The sequence below is a fragment of the Alternaria triticimaculans genome (assembly GCF_023758025.1).
Source record: "Alternaria triticimaculans strain BMP 0046 chromosome Unknown scaffold_7, whole genome shotgun sequence".
Classification (NCBI taxonomy): domain Eukaryota; kingdom Fungi; phylum Ascomycota; class Dothideomycetes; order Pleosporales; family Pleosporaceae; genus Alternaria; species Alternaria triticimaculans.
Genome location: NW_026055964.1, coordinates 620558 through 640586, shown reverse-complemented (window position 1 = coordinate 640586; position 20029 = coordinate 620558). Strand labels below are relative to the sequence as shown.

Here is a 20029-nt window from a genome sequence, read left to right as displayed (position 1 = left end):
GTGGCTTTCTCCTTCTTTTCTCCAAAAATCAGAGGTGTTCTGGCGATGTTCTGCTGGCTCTTTTCTCCAAAACTCTACGAGCTCTTCTCTCATGTGGCTTGCTCGTCTTTTCCTCCAAATGTCATATCCCGTCATATCATGGCTATTTTCTCCGTTGTTCTGGATCCAAAATAATACACAACTATGACATGAGCCAAATGCAGTGGAGGTTGCTCTTTCAAAAGCGACAACACCAATCTCATGTATCCTTCTGGTTCCCCGCTCGCAAAATTGCGATGGTGGAGAGACGCGCTTGTTCAAACGCTTCGCCAGCTGTACACATGAGTGTGACTGTCTGTGTCCTTTCTTCCACTTGCGAAAACACTGCCGTTTGTATTCATGGTTCTGTTGGTCTCCTCTGGTGGTCGGAGGAGGTATATAAATCTCACGGGTGGTGGACTCTTCCCTTCTTCCAACACACTTTTACTCCTCTTTGTGGAACCAAAAGCCATTCGCCAATGTCACATGAGTGTGCTGCTTCCTCGCTTTCTAAATACGCACCCAGACGGTGATATGTGTTTGTCGCTTCCTCTTTGCTCTAAACAGAGTTAGGACACAAACATGTGTTTGTCGCTTCCTCGTCTTCTCGAAATTGGTCACTGAGGTCGGCATGCGTGTGGCGCGTCCTCTTACTCTAAACAAATCGCTAAACAGCACATGCGCGTGTGGTTTCTTCCCTGTCTACAAAACTCAAATGGAGCGTGAAAAAGGTACATGCGCTGCGTTCTCGAATATGCCCTTAGAAAATGAATTATGCCGTTCTTATGGACTTGCGCTTCCAAAAGACTCCTGAGATACAGGCATGATCAAGCCCTCGTGAACACCGTCCTCACATTAAAACAACGCGGTGTTCGACCAACCTTAGCCGCAGAAGCAATACGATCAGGTGAGGTCTGCCCAGAAATGATGTTACCTCAGCCCCGTGGCGACCGTAACAACGAAACAGCAACTAAACAGACTTTTGGTCGAGAAATGACGTTCCTCGCACCACCATCATGGGGAAATACGAGAGCGCACCTAGCGTCTCCACTGTGGCCATGCTGGCAAAACTGGTAGACTAACTGGATAGCGGTAGCACACTCACCTAATCAGCTCACAATCCGAGGCATAGCCTGCAACCAACATCTTATCGACCGTCCATATCACCCTAGAAGACGGTGAAGGAGCACACTGTTCGCATCGTGGGAGAAGGGCATAAGACGTTGACGCCAAATATAGGCCATGGGTGGACCGTGATGCGCGCGTTGTGGTTAGTGGACGGGGACAGCCTTGTCGAGCGTTAGTGCGTCATGCTGTAACGGGCATCCTCGGCTGGCGATCTCGGCGCAAAGTGACGTCTAAATGCCCGAACGAGTAAACTTTGTCCGTCCGTACGGCTAATAGCCGTATTGGCGATTGATTAATCGGCACGACTATGCCTTTGGCTGTGGGTTGGGGGCTCGTATTGAGAAGATTGGGGATTGTATATTAGACCTTCGTCGCGTCGTTCGTTTTGCTGTACTCACAACCTCACAATACTCACGCCTCACACCTTTACACCTAATACCAACCCACCAAACCCACACACACACAAACCGCAACCATGGTCTCCTTCACTGCCCTCGCTCTCCTCGCCTCAACCGCCATGGCCGGCCCCGTTGCCCGCCAAATCGCCATCCCAGAAGGCTGGACCTGGCAAGTCGAGAACTGGGAGGCCGGCTGCTCCCGCCAGGGCTGCTACTACAACTTCAACATCACCGTGCCTAGCGTGCCGGAAGGTCCCGCCGGCGTCAAGGCGTACTGCCACGGCTACGAGCAGGGCTACGACCAGAGCTTCATGATTCCTTCTGCGTATGAGAACTGCCAGCTGCTTGAGGGTGTCAACAATGGTGTTGCGGCTAGGCTCTCTGAGAGGGTGCACGATGGTCAGGGTCTTGGACCTAAGGAGATCGAGGTTAGCTTTGAGTATGCGGCTTATGGTGACCGGTAAGTTTTCACATCTTCCTTTTCTGTTACATTTGATGGACGTAAGCTGATCTTGATACCATAGCCCTGCGTACAACTTCTCCGGCACCCACGAGGCTAGGTACAACCAGTTTGTCACTTACCCTCTCAACTTCACCATTACTCCTACCAAGGTCTTCGGTATCGCATAGATGGGAATGATGTGGAGATAATGAAGATGATAACCTCCTGGAGCTCTATCGAGACGGATAGAGACAACATAGAATAATGTTAATGACTGCAAGATGCAACAACTTGGAAAACTTCGTTCTTCACCCTGCATGTCTTGTGATGGTCGCGATTGATCACTCTCTTTAGTTTGAACATGGCATGAAGTCACGGCAAGACACGTGCTCTCTTTGATCTCTTGGCAGAGAAAGGTATATAAGCTTCACGAGCGCCGGTCCTTGACTTCTTCATCATCTTTCTCCATTATTTTCTCCAAAATTTTCGACTGACTCTCCGATGACCTTCTCGCCTGCTCCAAAAAACATCACCTCGAGAATGATGTGTCTTCTCTCAAAAGCCACCTCAACAACGCCATGTTCCACTGTCTGCTCGATTCTAAAAGATGGAATTACCGTGTCATGGCTGCCCGTTCAAAATCACTCACTATGTCGACATGTTGGGGAGATCGACTAAAGCACTGGATATATTTCCTCGAAATATACCCACACAACGCCCATGGCTTCCGCGAGTGGAGGAAGCGCCGCTAGGCAAAGACGTATAAAAGCTACTCTTTGCGATTGCTTCTCTCTTCTTCCTTATCGCCAACCCTTCGGTCGTACACACGAAAATGCTTGCATCAAATTACATGGTCTCTTTTCTCTGTTCCAAACTTTACAGCATCAGCCACATGTTTAGCGAAAAGACACATGTCCGCTTTCTATTATGGCTAAAACGAGTGTCAGAAACATGGTATTGAAACCAGTACTTGAATACCAGAAAACGGCTGTACCATGGTTCATGTCCGTCGCCTCGTGGAGAGAAGAAAAAAAGGTTACCGCATTGTCCATGCTTCCTGCGTCCGACGGTCGAAATATCCAAAGGCTGCGAAAGGCTCTTCCTTCTTACACTCTTTTCACCCATCAAAAGTGACTCAACCTTGCATCAAAAGCAGTAGCCACAAAATTCATGGCTTTTTCCCGTACTTCTCTCCAAAACTTTACCGACATGTCGTACTCGAGGCCGATATGTACCTCCTAACAATACCATGAGTACCGGCGGAGCTTGAAACAGTTACGGAACGTCTTAATGTGCTTCTCGAGAGCGCGCAGCCGCTAGTACGATATTTAAACCGCAATTGAGTCTACCCAGTTATTTCTTTCCTTCAACACCACCACGCTGCTTTGTGTACCAAAACCCGATTTACCAAAGTTCATGTGTTTGTGCGAGCTGGTTCCGTAAAAAGCGGTCTCGTCGGTTGCATGTGTTCAGACTCACAAAGCATAGCGAAATACTCTCCAACTATCTATTCCAGAGTACCAAACTACTTGTCGTGTGTCTTGGAGCACGCAGTCACGAGATTACGTTGGCATAGAGTATAAAGCGCTTCTTGTGGCTGTTTCTCCCTCTTCTTTCTCATGTCAATTCCGTTCTTGTTATTCAAAAAAAAAACGTGCGAGAGATGATCGCATGCTTCTGCGTCGCTTTTCTCAAAAAGATCGGTATGAGGCCATACATGCTCAGCCAGAAAAGGAACAATGGAAACTATCATGGTATCTGCCTGGCAAGACGATAAATCTGCAATCTGAAAGTTTTACGAGCTTTATACACTCTCGACAGTGCTATAAAACAAGTGCTGTGCCTTTTGTCTTTTCTCTCTTCTTCTGGCCACCACACTACGTTCCACTAGGATACGAAAATGCGAACAACTACATCCATGATTCGGCAACTTGATCCTTTGCAAAACAATGAGAGCAAGGCAATATGTCTCAAACCAACAATACACGCTTTGCATGGCTCTTCCGCGTCGCCAGAAACAAAGATCTGGTATTTACGTCAGTAGCACAAAACTTGCGAACTTGTGTATTGGTACGGTTGAATGTAACCGACAGAAACATGCGTAATACCTTTTGAATAGCTGTGAGCTTCGCGTGCTGCGTATAAAACCAGCTTTTGGCGGCCTTATCTCCATTTCCTTTACTTTCCTATCGACGAGCAAGTCTTTCCAAAACAAAGAACAGGACCATGTGATGTTTGTTGACCTTCTCGTTCTCCAAGAAGATAGCCCTATACGTTCCAATGTGACAGGTCCACTGTCGACTCATCTGAATAAGCAGTTCAACTCGGCTACCCTCACAAAGAGCTACAATGTGAGCGACTAGAACGAGAACATGAACAACCTATGACTAAAAGTTAAGCAAAATGAAAAGATGAGCTCCGGCGGCGAGTCTGCTGTCGACATGTGACTCGCCTGTTGAGACTGGGGTATTTAAATCTCTCTTCTCTTGTCGAGTTCTTCCTTCCTATCTACAACTCTCGCCTTGTGCGACTAAAAAGTCCGGCGTGCGTCCCGATGTCTCCGTCTGCCTTCTTTCTCGCGATAAAAATGCACAACGGGATCTTACATGTCTTTGCCTCTCTTCTTCCTCACGACTCTTGCTGTCACTTCTTCCAAAACACGGAAAGAGGCCCAAGATGTCCCGCGAGATCGAAAGTGGGCGAAGAAGACACCAAGAAGCACGACAAAACAGCCGATGCTACGGGCTGAAAGTGATCAAGCTACATGCATTCGAGGGAGAGCTGCGGTGCTACTACTTCACTACCTTCTTCATACCTTGGTCTCGTCGAGCGAGAGCGGACTGCTGGTTGTGGGCGGTCACGCGGAGTCATGCGCACGTCTTTTGTGATGTTAATGACGAAACTAAAACGGAGGTCATGTGATTGTGATTGGCTGAGCTACAGTTGCATAGAACCTGCTTTATTTCCTGTATTCCTATCATGAATCTTTGCAAAGATTTCCGTTACCTAATACTATGTATGTAGCCTCTAGGAGGCAATAAAAAGGTTATAGCGGAGAAAGAAAAAACGCTATGTCGCCTGCAGTCTCGTATCGCAGAATGGAGATCGTTTCTATATGATCGTAATCGTGTATTTCCCCTCATCATCGACCAATTCATACTCCAGCCATGACTCATTCTTGAAGCGTCGGAACTCATTCAAGTCTACCAAGCCCATATCACTGAACAATGTGCGAAACAGCCCTACTCTTCGAAACTGGCCATGCACATCTCGCGTAGGCTCAAGTAAAAGGGCCCACAGAGACTCCCACTTGGTGTAGAGAGGCATACAATGAAGCTGGGACGACAGCGGGCGACGATCGAAGTAGAAATGGTCAATGCCCATTCTATCCCACTTCCCATCGCGGTAGATATTGTATTTTCTCCGGTTTCCGAAATCTGGATGTAGCTCGATCGTTTTCAGGTATCCGGATAGTTGCACAGTAGCGCCGGTGATAGCACCTGTTCGGTCTCCGGTCGCGGACTGGACTTGCCAACGAATGACGTCGACGCAGCATTGGCATTCCTCCCGATTATAATCATGCCACATTATTCCACCATCTATACATGCCCATGACCATGAAGGTGCACGGTAAGGAATGGGGTCTGTCTCGGTTGGAAATACATGCTTCAAGTCGAGACTCTTTTTGGCAAACCAGGCCAACCCTCGAGCCATATCATGACCCCAGAGGCCCGCGCAGTACTCCACATCCATGAACTGCTCCAAGTACTTTGCGATACCCGACAGAGCAATCAACTTGTCACTAGGGTAGGTCAGGCTACACAGACTATACTTTTCGACGATATCACTCCACACATCTCTGAATGAAGCTGTGTGGAGTGGAGCTTTCTTGTCTGCAGAAACACGCGGAGGCCCGATCCTACCAATACTCTTCGTGCCAGGAATCTCAATAGCTTCAGGAGATCTTGTAGACTTCAGCGAAAAGTGTCGTATCATATCTGGCGGCAGCCCGGTGGGCCATGTCTCACAAGCTTTCAGCTCATGACACTCCCAGAACATCTGAGTACCACAGAAATAAAGTATTCTGGGAGCTAAAGTCGTTTCTTGAAAGGCCCATGCGCGTTGGCTTAACGGCATGCGCTCGAAATTCTTTAACCAATACCCGGCATGGTAAACATGGTAATTGCCATTCGAGTGATTGGTCCACGTAGTGTGGACGACGTAGGGCTCAACAGTCGAAGCTCTCTCGTGCAAGAAGCCGACATCGCTATCAACAGCAATACTGGCGGCTATGTTTAGGATGCTATTGCGATATACCTGACTCATCAGTCCCGCTTCTTGCTGCCAGTCTTTCTTGGAGTCCTGGAAGATACAAAAAGAATCTATCCATAACAGCTTGATGCCAATTGCCTGCGCGGTGTATATAGCATCCTGGAATGTCTTGCCCAGTTCAGAGACTGCCACGCCATCTCTGAAGCGTTGGATCGAATGTGAAGTCAATCTGAGTGTTTGGGATTTCCCCCAGCAGTGGCTCAGTGTTGCATACTCTGAAGAAGTACCTTCTAGCTCAGAGGATAGCCGCAGACGTACTCTATTAGCCTCTGGCTCACCAATTTCGAGGAGACGCGTTGGGCGGTATGTGGAGGGCCCGGCTACAGGATGAGATGTTTCGCTGATTGCGCGCTCGCTCGAGCGAGATGCTGGGCAGTTGCTGTGATTCTTCATGCATTCGGCCAACCATGTCCTCGCACAGGTCATACTAGCAGTCCAGTCTGAGTAGTTGTACGGCTTCTCTGCGTCAGAACTGTTGCTGTCTCCAGTTTTCAAAGTCAGCACATACTGCTGGGTTACGGCGAGATGCGCATACCGTTTGTGGGCTCACAGTAAATGTTCCAATAGCGTGCGGCAAGGGGTACAGCAGCGACTTTGGAGGTCAAATATCTGTAAAATACCAATTTCTGTGTGGAGCTGTTGACGGGGCAAGAAGTGACGGGATAAGAAGTGAGGCTGAACACTGTCCGAATTTTAATGTCCTTTGCGCCTAGTGGATGAATGCCAAGGAGAATGCGAGGGATATCGTCCCAGAAAAGACGACAGATGTCACAGTTCTCGAGGATGGATCGCTGCAAGCTTTCGATCGAGCCATGATGCTTATTCTCTACGAATTCTGCGGGACATGAGCCTCGGAAGATGTCCAGGCAGACATCGCACAGCATTGTGAAGGCCTGCCGGAAGTGACGCTCGATCTTGTTAGACCAGAAGATTAAACTTCAACTAGATTGTTTAAGGCCAGGTTTGTTTTCGCGAAGAGGTATGCTATGGTGGAGAGGTGTATGTTGTCGAGAGGAAGGAGCTGGGGGCTGCTAAAGCGGGGTCAGCCACATCGAGAAACAACGATAACCCATCCCAGACTCCTACGTCAACATGCCTTATCCGGAACCAGACAGGAACGACATAATCCGAACCATTCGCCTCCACGGCCAAAGTATTTCCCGCATCCGAGTAGACTTCTTGTCACTCACAAGTCAAACCTTATACCTAGCGTCCTACGCCCTTGCCTCAGGTTGACACTCCAAACCCACCTTGGCAACCGCCACCCGTCTCCGCCATCGTACGACCTCGTACATCACTTTACATTACAATCAATGCGCCTATCACTAATCATCTCCACTACTTGGAACAATCTTCCATCGGAACAATCGATACTGGTATACGTAATGGTATTCATTGAGGGGTATATTTTACGCTATGCTACGCTACGACAACTACAAGAAAATCTGTAGTGGGGGGATATATGTTACAGAAAAATGGCTCGATCAGTGCATATTCAAAGTGGGAGGAAAGGCGTGTGTGTGGGTAAAAAAGAGTGATGGAGCCCGCGGAATACTTCCTGCCATCGAGAGAAAAGATCGTGGGACGCCGTCCGTGTTGTTGCTCATTATGTCTTTACGCGTCCTGTGCGCGAAAGGTTCCTCCATTGCGACATTGCATCGTCGTGTGGCCGTCGTCATCTCCTGCCGTTCGGTCCCCATGGTGGCGGCTTTGTGCTGTCTCTCGGAAACAAGCCGTAGTTATTGGCGTCTGGCGCCGCGTTACCCCAGTTGCCGACGCTACTTGTTCGTTTACTTCGTGTAGGTTGTCGTGTGATATTTCCGGCCACCTCTTTTCTGTTGATGTTGAAGACGCTTGTAAAGCCAAGAACTTCAGGTCGGTCGAGGTCGAAAGGATCCGATTGTCGGACCGTGCGACCAGTTGGCATTGGGGTGAAGAAGTTGGTGGCGGGCCTGCTCGGTCCTGGTTCTCCGAAGAACATGTCAGAGTCGCGAGAGGCGAACGTGGAGGTCGCATCCACGGTCGACAACGCGTTGAAGCCTGGTAATGCCATTGATGAACGACGAGTGTGGCTCGGTAGGACCGCCTGACTGGGAGCAGGCGGCGCATAAGGTGGATCTCGGAACGGGTTGTCGGCCGTGTAGAAAGAGGACACGGGATGTGAGCTCAGGGCCGATACTGAGCTTATAGTACGTGTATGGTGATGAGTCGGTACTTGAGCCCAGGCTGGTGCAGCTCCAGGTGGGTCCTGGATCGATGCGAAAGGATCTCTGGGTTCCGTGTCGGCAGCAGCAACAGGGACCTGCGGTGTGACAGGCGCGCTTCGAGGATCCGGGTTGAGTACCAACAGCGTACTTTTCGGATCAGCGAAAGGATTTGGCGAACCTGTATCTTCGACAATCCCTGGAAATCGGTAGTTTGATGAAATGCTGCTTGGTTTCTTCCGGAGCAGATTCCTCTCGCTCTTCTTGCTTGATATGCTGTTGCTGGAGCCTGCGCGCTTAACACCGAAGAATCCTTGCGGCTCGCTGGTTGATCGACCTCTGCCATTGGAGTCCCTCGAATATACTGAACCAACGCTGGCTTGCGCAGCGTGGCGTTGGTAGGGATTGCTGATCGGGCCGGATTGGTTTCCTTTAATCCTGGCAACGAATGCGCCCACCCCGCTGGGTATCGTCTTCAACCTGGCCAGGAAACTTGGGTCAGACTCTTGCTTCTCGTTCCATCGCACGGGCCGCGACTTCCGTTTTCGCAAGCAGACGAAGAGCAATACGCTAATCAAGGCCAATCCAGCTACGCCGCCAAAGACACCCCCGATTATGCCTCCTATGTTTCCACCGTTCGCAAAGGTCAACGGGCTGTTGTCGCCAGAATTCCCTTGTTCCGGTGCAATTATGCCAGCCGATCCTCCGGTCGGTGTAGAGTCTACTAGCGAAGTAGTGGGCTGTGGTTCTGCGATAGCCGGCGCTTCTGTCACTGACGGTTGTGCATTCGTGTCGGTTTCTATCGCCAGCGGAGGGCTCGCGTTCGATGTGGCACCTTCGGATATCGCCGGAGCTGTGAAGCGAGCCGGTGCGCGCGAAGATGCAACGAGTGACGTTGGAACAGCTATTTGTTCTGTGTCAGAACTTGTTGGTATGGGACTTGGAGGCGGAGGCGGAGCCGAAGACACCGCCACAGCCACCTGTGAAGCCGCAGCAGCTTGCGAAGACACAGCCAGAGGAACAGCAGCGGCCGGAGAAGACGCTTCCGGTGCCGCTTGAGTTTCTGGCTGCTTCTGAGCCGCTGCCGTTGCACGGGCTGAAGTTGCGAGAGCCAGCGGTGTCACCCGCTCCGAGGATGTAGGGGCCGGGCTACTCGTACCTATCGCGGACGTCGCTGCTGCTTCCGTCGTAGATGTTGTAGGCACTGCGGGGGGCGGCTGTGCTGTCTGCTGGGCAGACGTAGTCGGCGCTGGTGCCGGTGCCGTCGAAGAGGGAGGAGGTGGCGGAGGCGGTGCTTGGCTGGTGCTGGTCTCTATCTTGGGTGCCGCCTCAACGGTCGTGGACGAAGTGACTTGGGGAGGGGCGGCGGCTGCGGATGTTGCTGGAGTCGTCGAGGTTGTGAGGGCCGTTCGGGCCCGAGAACGAGTGCATCGTCTCCCGTTTACCGTCGTAATGGACTCTTGAGGGGTGGCCATGCGAGCAGTAGCTCATGGAAAGAAACGCCGACAAGGGCTCAGAAAGAGAGACGAAGAGAAAGGATACAAGGCGCCGCGGACGCTTTGTGCATATTAAACTGGGAAATTGGAGTTTACCGCTACGTGATGCTGAATGAATGGTTAACGAAGAGAGGTGTTAGTAGGCGTTCGAAGAACGGCCGGGTGGTAGTCAACCGTTGGCACAGTATGGTGCGCTTGTATCCGTCTGAAACGCGGGCGGCTTCACATCGCGCTTCGAACAATGCACATGAAGCGCGCTGAGCCTCGCACACTTGAGCGGCACCGGCCTGGCCGTCTCAGCCGACTGCCGTGCCGCCCGACAAAGCACTCTGGTAGCCATTCTCGCGGACGCGATGACATATGTGACGATGCGCGATGGGGTTGGATGGAGAGGAGTGTTGGAGGCTGGTGCTGGTGTTGCGCACCTGGCGAGCAGGCGTCCTCAGCACGTGACTGAACACCAAAAGCAACTCGAAGATGGAAAATACTTCTGTTCGACCTCTCGCACCTTCCAAATCGCTGAGAAGCATCTTCCTGGTCTGCCTTGTCATCCCATGATTCATTTGGCCCAAGTGGCACCACTTGACAGTCGCCTTCGGGGTAATGCATGAACGTGCTCTTAGAGTTCAGGTGGCTACGCCGCGCGTGGCTTGCGGGGAGGAACTGTCACAATACTCATATCTGGTTTTCCTGAAGTTTGATATAATGCATCAATATCGCATGCTCGCGCAAAGCTCTAGCAGAGAGTCGCTGGTGGGTGTGGAGACGTTGTTGCGTTGGGTGCGCACGTCCGGTTTGAAGATCCGCGGCCCTCGCTCGACTTCGACATCCATCGCCGATTCCACCACGCCCCTAAGCATCACGGTCCTCGTACCACGACCCTGTGATAATGTTCAGCTTCAGCGGTGAGTGTTCTTCTTATTGGTTTGTTCTTGGTCCATTGCCGGCGTCTCTTCGTCTCGCGCAGAGGTCTTGTCTGCCCGCTCGAAGTGGACCTCGGGAGTCTACGCCAATCACATCATCTCGAAGCTTGGTTTACGATGGCATCTGAAATGGCCTTCCAAATCCGCATACATGTTTTCTTTCTTCTCGGATTCAGCTGCTTGTTGTGGTAGCTACTTGGCATGCTTCTGTCAGTCAAGTGGGTATATATTCCACACATGTTTCGTCTGAGACGTGCGGCGCACGTGCAATATTGTTGCTGATATAGGACAACTTGTTCATAGGCAACCTGCTTGCGGGGCAGCATGATACGCAGAAACAGAGGTCGCCACCCTCGAAACCGACACCCGTCAAGTTTCCTTCCCTTGAGCCGCCCCAGCCGTCAATAAACACATTGCCAGCCACCTGGACCCAACCAGGAGCAAGGATATCAGAGCACTTTTTGCGACTCAAGAAGCCGTCTGATGTGAGTGAAGAGACCTTGGCCTTGTTGAATGTCACGTTTCAGCCCCAATGTGACTTGGAAACATTATTGTCATCCTTGCCAAACAACGCAGAGTCGTTCCTGCCCCCAACCTCCTGGTTAGAATCACCGGGAGAGAACGACGCCGCAACCAGTCCTGATACCCCGGCCACACTCTTGAGCAATGGCAGAAGAGTACCAGATCAGAGAGAGTTCTATGTCCGAGCGAGAGAACTGTTCTTCAAGAATGCTGATGCTTACTCAACACTCACGCGCAAGAGTGTTGGAGATCAACCACAGCTTCGACTAGCGCATTTCCGAAAGTTCTGGGAAGGTCTTGACAACTTGGCTTATTACTGGGATACCTCACTAGACGAATATCTCCCGCCAGTGCAAGAAGCTGGCAGTGCTAGCGGAGAGGCAGTGGTTTCAAGCTCCCCGCAAGAGTCCACAGATGCCCAAAGTCAGGACGCCAAACGTGAAACTGATTCGAATCGAATATCCACAGCGAGGCCAGGGTCTCGCACGCCTGAAGAAGAGGAACCTCGCAAGAAGGCCAAGGTTGAAGATGCTGAAAGTGGACATCGACCAGCCGAGGTCCAAGGCGCCAATGGCTCCAGCGCCGCACCAGTGAGTGCACGTGTGCCGTCAAATAATCCAAACCGCATACTACCAGCTCGGGCTGCACCACCCAAGGCCCCTTGGGCTGTGAATATGGAGTCTCAGAACAAGGTAGTTGATCTCTCAAACGGGTCTTACCGAGGCTATCGTATCGGGAGTGGTGCCGAGATGCCTGATCAGTACCGCATTGATTGCGTGCGTGCTTTCATAGAGCCGATTGCATGGGCTTTTGGTGTGACACTCTCACCACACCGCCGTCCTCCCGTCCTCACAATTGAGCACATTAGATTTCCTGTTCGCATGAGCTCTGTCGCTTGGCAAGCACCTCAGGATAGGGCTAAGGCCAGGCATGGCTATATGGAAGGTCCGGTATTGGGGATACAATGCAGGGCAGACGTTGGCTTTGGACTGACAGGAAACCTGAAGAAGCAATCTAATCTTGATGCTGTGCGCGAGTTAGGTGGGTTGCTTTTGCTGGCACAAGAGAGAGCTAGAGAGGGGAAAGCTGAACGAAGAGGTGGCGAGGATAGATGGTGGACAACAAAGGAGCGGTGGGGTGGAGGACCCGGGGGCGAGGTTGGCGAAACAACTGGGGCGATCGAAATACTGTCCAAAGATGCAGCGTCCAAACCTGAAGCAAAACCCACCGACAGGAATCGTGACGGATCCAAGGCTCGCCGCAGGCCGTCACCAGCAGAGATTTGGAAAACGTTGCGACCTGGAAACCCACTGTGGGATCCAAAAGTGACCTACAAGGCCATCGGCAAAGACAAGAGTGTTGAGTGGGACGATGTAGGGCTTCGTACTACAGCTCTAGGAAGCTCATTCCGCTGATCCGACAATCTAGGTCTTCATGGTATCGTCATTGAACCACCACATCAGCCTGTTAAAGCTACGCATACATCCGGCTTATCTTGAGTACATCACCGAAGGTAGACTGCCCAAAGAAGCGCCAACAGACTCCGACTGGTTTTCCCCAAAACTGCAAAGAACAAGATGGTTCGATCTGTTCAACGTTGATGATCGTACTGAGGCGATGAGAGGCATCTGGGGGGTAATGGCCTATCTCATGCGCTCAGATAAGACTGATCACGCTGATTCCGCTGGTATTGCTACCAAACAGTGATAGTTCGCTGTCACCGGTGTGGCTCTTACTGAAGGGACTGAATGACCAATATGGGACGATGTGGACTTGTGAACCTCAAGCCCCGAGGTCTATACTAGAATCCCATCACTTCCAAAGACCGGAAATGCTCGGGGCGTCTGGGATAGCGTAAAATTCTTCTACCTATTCACGACCTAAATTGTCCCCAAAACTATCCTGTTCGGTTTCCCACTCTTCAAGTCATTTACATGAAACGCTGAGCTAGATCCACGAAGGCCAACTTGTTTGGTGTCACAATCAATCTAGAGCTACACCTTTGCTGCGCTTGCTCCGCGACCGATTCTGACCTGGACGAAGTATCTCGCGATTGTGATACTAGCAAAACATTTCTCTTCGTGGTAAGTCATTTCTCCAACGCACTCAAAGCTGCACAGCAAGATACACAAGATATTGCGCAACGATGCGGGCATCTTTTTCTCAAACTCGCGTCGGGCTAACCAATCCCTGCACACCAAAGCATAGCCGCCCAAGACGGCAAAGCTAATGCAACGAGGCCACAACGTGACTGGCGCGTTGTGTTCCTTCCACAATTACACGCACATCTGTATTGCCGTTGGTCGAAACTTAGCGTTTGAACGACCAATGGCGCAATCTTCTAGTGCGACCGTGTCACTAAGAATATCGACGTTCCTCCACCAACAATCTTGACTAAGCTCCGCCTCGTTCGGTAGAACTGTGGCGTTTTTAGCCAGTCTGTACCCAAGGGGCGCCTGACGCAGCCATGTAAGGCGCCTGTCAGATTTCGACGTATTTTTCCGCTTGATGGTAGCTCTAATGCTGTTGGGCAGCACAAGGCCTACGACCATCGACTGATGTGCAGCACCACCCTGGACCCACTCATCCCCAACAGCACGTCTACGACCTCCAAGGAACGCTCACAAGCTTCAATCTGTTACACTGAATCGGCGTCTCTTCCCAAGTAGAGGTCGTATCAACAGATAGCATGTGATGGAGGAAGGTCCATCACACACCTACGACCACTTCTCGTTACAAGCGAGTTTGCACAAAAGCTGCAACTTGCCAGTAACAGTCAGAGAACTCGGCATAGCAATCTATCACGTCCCCTTCTAGTTAAGCTACGCCACGCGCTATGTTGACCCCGGTCCCTGGTCCAATGCGGCCGCACACATGGTGCGAATCCCGAGCATCGATCCGTAAACCGGGTTTGCAGGCAAGTGAGATGTACCTATGTACCTAGGTACCTTACAGAAGCAGCAACACCCGGGATCGGACCGCTTCTCACATAATCTTCACGATGCATTATATGCAGCAATCACCAGCGCAGCCCGTCGGAAGCAACAGTGCCATCAACAAACATATTCGGCTCAAACGAGGAAATTTTGACAGCTGGTCACGACACAAGCTGGGACGGAATGGCGCTCCATAGTCAGGAACGCTCCAATGACCGATCAACCTCCCTAGCGACGCCTCCACCGGGCAAGAGTAACAGTGGCTTGAAAGCCTACGACGATGAGCAAGACAGAGCGGTCAGCAGTCCAGTCTACCGAACACGCCCTGGCCCTTCGTCTTCTCCACTGCAGCGAGTCCCAGCCTTCCATGCGGCCGCCTGATCTATATAAGTCTGCATGCATGACTTGGATAGACGGCATCGAAGTCGATAAACTCCACCACTTGCTTACTACAATTTACCCATCAACGCAACTCAGCCCCAAGGTCAGCACGCCTTATTCCGTCTCTCTACCCTTGTCGATACGATCGATTGCCTTGCAGCTTCCCAGATCTATCAGCCCCACTTGCCAACATCACGTCCTGTTGTTCGATTGTCGGTATATAAAAGCATATACCCATCGTCTCAACATCTCGCCAGCTCAAGCACTCACTCCTCCAACACTCTACACTCCAGATCTTCCCTCCTAACCCCCAAACCCCCCACCCCCACCATCACCATGTTCACCAAGACCATCCTCCTCTTCACCTCCCTCCTCCCCTCCCTCATCACCGCCGCGGACACCAAATCCTCCACCGTCAACCCCGAACTAAACGCCGCCCTCCGCATGGCCGCCACAAACTTCGACCGCAATGCTCTTCTCCCTGCCGATGAAGACTGGTACTTCGACTTCGACTCCAGCAAAGACTACGACTCGCCCACCGGCGCTGTCATCAACGCCAATGCTGCTAGCTTCCCTGCTCTCACTGGCCTCGGCTCCAGCATGGCTCTCCTCAAGCTGGCTCCCTGCGGCATGCTGCCACCGCATCTGCACCCCAGGGCTACCAACTTGGTAACTGCCATTACGGGTAACACGACGACTTACATGATTGGCGAGAATGGTGTCAAGACACGCAAGGTGGACATGATCCCCATGCGTGTCACCATCTTCCCGCAGGGAAGTCTGCACATGATGCAGAACAATGGTATGTCTTCCACACTCCCTTTTACATTCCCGCCTATCTATTTCCTGATCGGGGATGCGGCTCTCAGCCTCACGGTCTGAGCAACGGCCCTTGCATCTTACCCGGTCTTGATTACATGCACATCTTACTAACCACACCAACCCACAGACTGCGAACCCGCCCTCCTCCTCAGCGCCCTCAACAGCGACGACAGCGGCACCCTCAACATCCTGCCCAGCCTCTGGTCCGTCCCTCAAGACGTCATCAGCGCTGGCTTCGGCGACGCGTCTTTCAACCCCGCCAGCATTGGTGAAATGATCCCTGAAGTGGGCACTGGAGCTATTATCGGATCCGCGGAGTGCAAGAAGAAGTGCAATATCCAGATGTAAGGCTTCCAGTCGAAGTTGATGTTGGTGGAGACTAGGGCTGTGCCGTGCCGGCTACTATTGCTGCTGCTGCGGCAGTAGCGCGTGTGGCGCAGACGGTTGCAACGGCTTTGTCTCTTTTTCTTTCTTCCACGCTCTTGGCTTCTTATTTTGCTTTAGTGGGGGTAATGTTTTCGCATTCGCTTTGCCCTTGCGTTTGCATGTTGTGGTTTGTGGTCTTGCTGGTTTCTTGGTTTCGATGTTAAACATGATGTCATGATGCATGCATACCGAGATATGACAGAAAAGAACAACAATAAAAAGCTTCGTGTTTTCTGCATACCAAACAACTTCATCTTGCTTCCTTCCGTCCTGGTTAGATCGTGCAGCGATCGTGCATGTAGATCATGAGACCGTGTTGCGGGCCGTCACCCCGCCCTGGTAGTGGGGACCTCGCCGACATAGCCAAGTTGATGTGTAAGGCGCCCGGTGCAAGCAAGGGTATTCCATCAGGGCCATGAGTGCGTTGGCTTTCCATGGCATTGGAGACACGACTTAACCGATGGAAGCCAAAAGACTGATGTCTTGTATAATAGCCGCCGTGGCTTGCCTGTACCGATGGGCCGGTCCACACGTGGAGAAACGGGTCAGCGTCTGGACCACGACGTGAGAGCTAGATGCTTTCTCGCCCCCACAGTAAGCGTAGATTTGATGACGCATCGCTGGTAGCCGCATGCAAGTCAGATATAAGTAAGACATACTGCTCCTTCGTGGTAATGTTTCTACCTAGTTGGGCTGTCACCCGCGGGCGGGCCGCTGCTGGGTGCCCTGGTGGCATGATATATCCTACGACCTCGGCGAACTACGACTGGCTTGACAGAGAAGGTAGGAATGAGTTAGAGAGAATGTGGCACTTGGAGCGATGGGCACTGGCGGATTAAAGCAGGGCTATTACTGAACTGCTCCTTCCTCGGTCGGAATCTCTAAGGCATCATTTTTCTTTACTAGATCGATGTATGTCTGCAGGCTATGATATTCGAGACTAACACCTCACTTTAGATATTATAGAAGAGAACCACGATAAAAGACTTTGTGCTTTCTATCCTCTAGTTAACTCTATTATACGATCTTTCTTTTCAGGTCTTGTAATAGATCTGTGTTAAATACTAGTACGCGATACACCATCTACATAAGTCGTTCCTACTAGTCTAGTATATATGTTAGTACTCTGTATTCTGTTTAAGTTTCTGCAACCCTCTTGTGTTGAAGTCCCGATCTTGCGCAAACACCAGTTCAACTTCATTATCTACATTGACTCGAATTCCAACGCTTTCACTTAGAGTCTTGGCGGAGTCGATTCCGACGCCAACGTAACCCAAATGATCTGGTCTTTTGGACTGGAGCGCAAGTGCAAGTAGTTCAGCTCCGGAGTTCCAAGCCGTTGAGGCCGAGCCAGTGGCGAATGTATATAGCATGTAGCCAATAGTGACAACACAGTACAGAAGCAGCACCGTCATGGATAGATAAACAGACGTCGATCGCATCCCATAGCCGTAGCCATACTGTGTGGCAAAGAACTCGTAAGGGGTGTAGTCTTCGATGTTTTCCTCCGGTGGGTACTCAGAGAAAAAGGAAGCTTCCAGCCATTTCGACTTCTTCATGGATACCGACGTTGGTACCTTGGCGATCCAGATCACCAGAGCTGCAGCTAGTGCACCTTCTAGACCCAAGCTGCCGAGTTGTGTCGTCCCGAGTATTCCCACAAGGGCCGAATAGAACTTCGCGCTCTGCATTGGGTGATCACCAGCAATATCCAGCGTGATCTTCCGGTGTGCGGATTGCTCCATTGTTGATGATTGGCCAGTATCGACCAGTGTGAATGCTTCGTTGTAGCGCATTTGCGCCTTGCCAGAGCTCCAATATGCAGAAAGTGAACATGCTGTTACAGAGGCGGTCACAGCAGGATCTTTACTTTCGACCATTGACGACAGCAGACCAGGCTGGACCAGTGTGGACTGATTCCACATTTCACTCGTCCTACCCTGGAAGAACACTACGAGCAACGGGTGATCTGCTGGCTCTGGTGATGAGATCCAGACCGGACTGAAGTAGACAGCAGTGGAGTGATTCTCACCCCCTCCATATGTGGAGGCGGAAAGTTCGACAGTATCCGATACTTTGGAGATCAAGGTGGGAAGATCCGGCATTAGTGATGTCCAAGGCCAGGGGTAATACCAATCGCTGCTGTTATTGATGTCGAAAAAGGATCCCCAGCACTGCGCCCCTACAACTGGGTGTGCAGCCTCCACGATTAGCGTCGTGTTTCCTATGCCCTTTAGGTCCGATTGATCAGCTATAACCTCCGTCGGGATCGTGACATTTGCCTCTCGAAGCACTGTACCCCCGGTTTTGTCGGGATTGCGCACATCGTTGGACCACCGTAGGAGTCGTTTTAAGTTCGATAATCTCCGGGAAAAATGAAGAATGGTATTTGACCCATAAGAACTGCCACGTTCGTATCTGTCGGAGTACCATAGGGTTGAATTCAGCCCTTGAATATCACTGCTTGTAGTTCAGTACTCGATGTTATTTTGGGCCAAGGTACGTACGAGTCAAATTTTGAGATGGGAATTTTAGAAGGATACGAAGCTTCGTCAGATGCTACTCCCCAGAGTTGGCTGTGTGAAGGAGTGCGTGGAACGCCCGCACGTGGGATCATGAGAACAGCGCTTGAAGGTCCAACCAGCGCTGTCAAAGCGAACAAGAGGGGCATGGCGACCACGAAGATTGTCTTTCGCCATCCTTGGAGTGCACGAGATCGAAAGAGGGAGAAGAAATCCAGTGACCATAGATAAGACAATTGAGTCGGCTGCATAGCGCCTGATAAAGTGCCGAATGGAACAAGGCCGTTAACAAGACCTGCACGAATAATGCTAAGTAGAACCTCGACGATTGAAGCCTGCATAAGTAACTCGTGGAGCTTTGCTGCAAATTGCAATTCAGTTGAGTAATCGTTCTGTTCATTGACCCAATAATTCGTCCATTGGAATACCAGCAGTAGGATGGCGCCAGAAAGAGGAACAACGTGCAGTAACGCATGCACTGCGGCGACTGCCCTGTTGTAGTGAATGGCTACTTTGCGACGTTCGGTATTCCGGTTCCAACGAGAGCCCATACATCGAGAGAACGTCGAGGAAGCGGATTGAAACCGAAACTGTCGCATGAGATGGCGACGCTTTACCTGCGATGGGGCGGAGTTGTCTTCCAATTCGACTACATTCGCATTGTGACTGTTATCGCCAGAGGTGTCATCGCGCGAATCGACACTTGCATAGCCGCTTTTCAGTAAGCCCGTTGTATGGCTGGAGCTTCAGTATGAGCAACCTAGATCTAGATTCTGACCTGGGCGAGACGCACCTCATTTCTGCCAGTTCCTGTCCGGAGACAGCTTCGCTTCTCATCCTGCACGCCAAGCCCGCATAGCCCACAGTGGACGCGTCGTGGAGTATGCTGCTCGTTCAATACTCAGATAGTAAACCTATAACGATCGCAAAGACTTATTCAGGGTGCAAAAGACTGTATTGGAGATGTGTATGAAAGCCACCGTGGTGGAAGGAAGCAAGGTGAAGGCTGCCCAGGTGAGATCCGTTCGCTGAGCCCGACTGCCTTGTAGCTTGGCTGTGGTAAGGCCCACCATAGGATTTCGCGAATCTGACATGTCTGTGCGTGGGTAACATCACCCAAGCGCTGCTGCGGACCAGCATCTAATTAATGATTTAAGAATGGCATTGTGACTTTCAGATAGAAGTTGATGAATAAGAAGGGGAGCGGGAAGAGTAGTGCAGTCCACGGGTCTATTCGGGAACTACCCGGGTATATGTGATACTCATCACCCGAGCAATTGGGGCAGTGTCCGCGGCTTAGCATTGTTTCGGTCGCGTTATACATCTGTTAGCATTAAGATGACCGTCTATCGCCAGAGAGATGCCGAAATCAGAGATAAGGTTGCCGATATAGAGATACGTCGGCTTCGAAGCTTGCCGAGATCCCTTCGGAAAGGTTCCGCTGCTGGCATTCAGGAGCCCCGCCTTTCGTGTTGCTGT

The 20029-nt window shown here is 51.2% G+C and overlaps 5 protein-coding genes across 5 annotated transcripts; 3 read left to right on the top strand and 2 right to left on the bottom strand.

Annotated features, from left to right (window-relative positions):
- Window positions 1-1621: 1621 nt before the first annotated feature.
- Window positions 1622-2174, top strand: J4E78_005602 (uncharacterized protein; the record flags this gene model as incomplete). Its single annotated transcript, XM_049366221.1, has 2 exons — window positions 1622-2004; window positions 2069-2174. 2 exons carry the CDS (start codon window positions 1622-1624, stop codon window positions 2172-2174), a joined length of 489 nt encoding a protein of 162 aa, XP_049221947.1.
- A 5819-nt stretch (window positions 2175-7993) lies between these two features.
- J4E78_005601 (uncharacterized protein) lies at window positions 7994-9997 on the bottom strand (the record flags this gene model as incomplete). Its single annotated transcript, XM_049366220.1, has 1 exon — window positions 7994-9997. The coding sequence occupies one exon, from the start codon at window positions 9995-9997 to the stop codon at window positions 7994-7996; it is 2004 nt and encodes a 667-aa protein (XP_049221946.1).
- A 1181-nt stretch (window positions 9998-11178) lies between these two features.
- Window positions 11179-13170, top strand: J4E78_005600 (uncharacterized protein; the record flags this gene model as incomplete). The annotated part of the gene is made up of 3 exons (XM_049366219.1): window positions 11179-11185; window positions 11245-12836; window positions 12892-13170. 3 exons carry the CDS (start codon window positions 11179-11181, stop codon window positions 13168-13170), a joined length of 1878 nt encoding a protein of 625 aa, XP_049221945.1.
- Window positions 13171-15116: 1946 nt separating this feature from the next.
- J4E78_005599 (uncharacterized protein) lies at window positions 15117-15950 on the top strand (the record flags this gene model as incomplete). The annotated part of the gene is made up of 2 exons (XM_049366218.1): window positions 15117-15582; window positions 15730-15950. The coding sequence occupies 2 exons, from the start codon at window positions 15117-15119 to the stop codon at window positions 15948-15950; spliced, it is 687 nt and encodes a 228-aa protein (XP_049221944.1).
- A 1196-nt stretch (window positions 15951-17146) lies between these two features.
- On the bottom strand, window positions 17147-17773 carry J4E78_005598 (uncharacterized protein; the record flags this gene model as incomplete). Its single annotated transcript, XM_049366217.1, has 1 exon — window positions 17147-17773. One exon carries the CDS (start codon window positions 17771-17773, stop codon window positions 17147-17149), a length of 627 nt encoding a protein of 208 aa, XP_049221943.1.
- Window positions 17774-20029: the final 2256 nt, after the last annotated feature.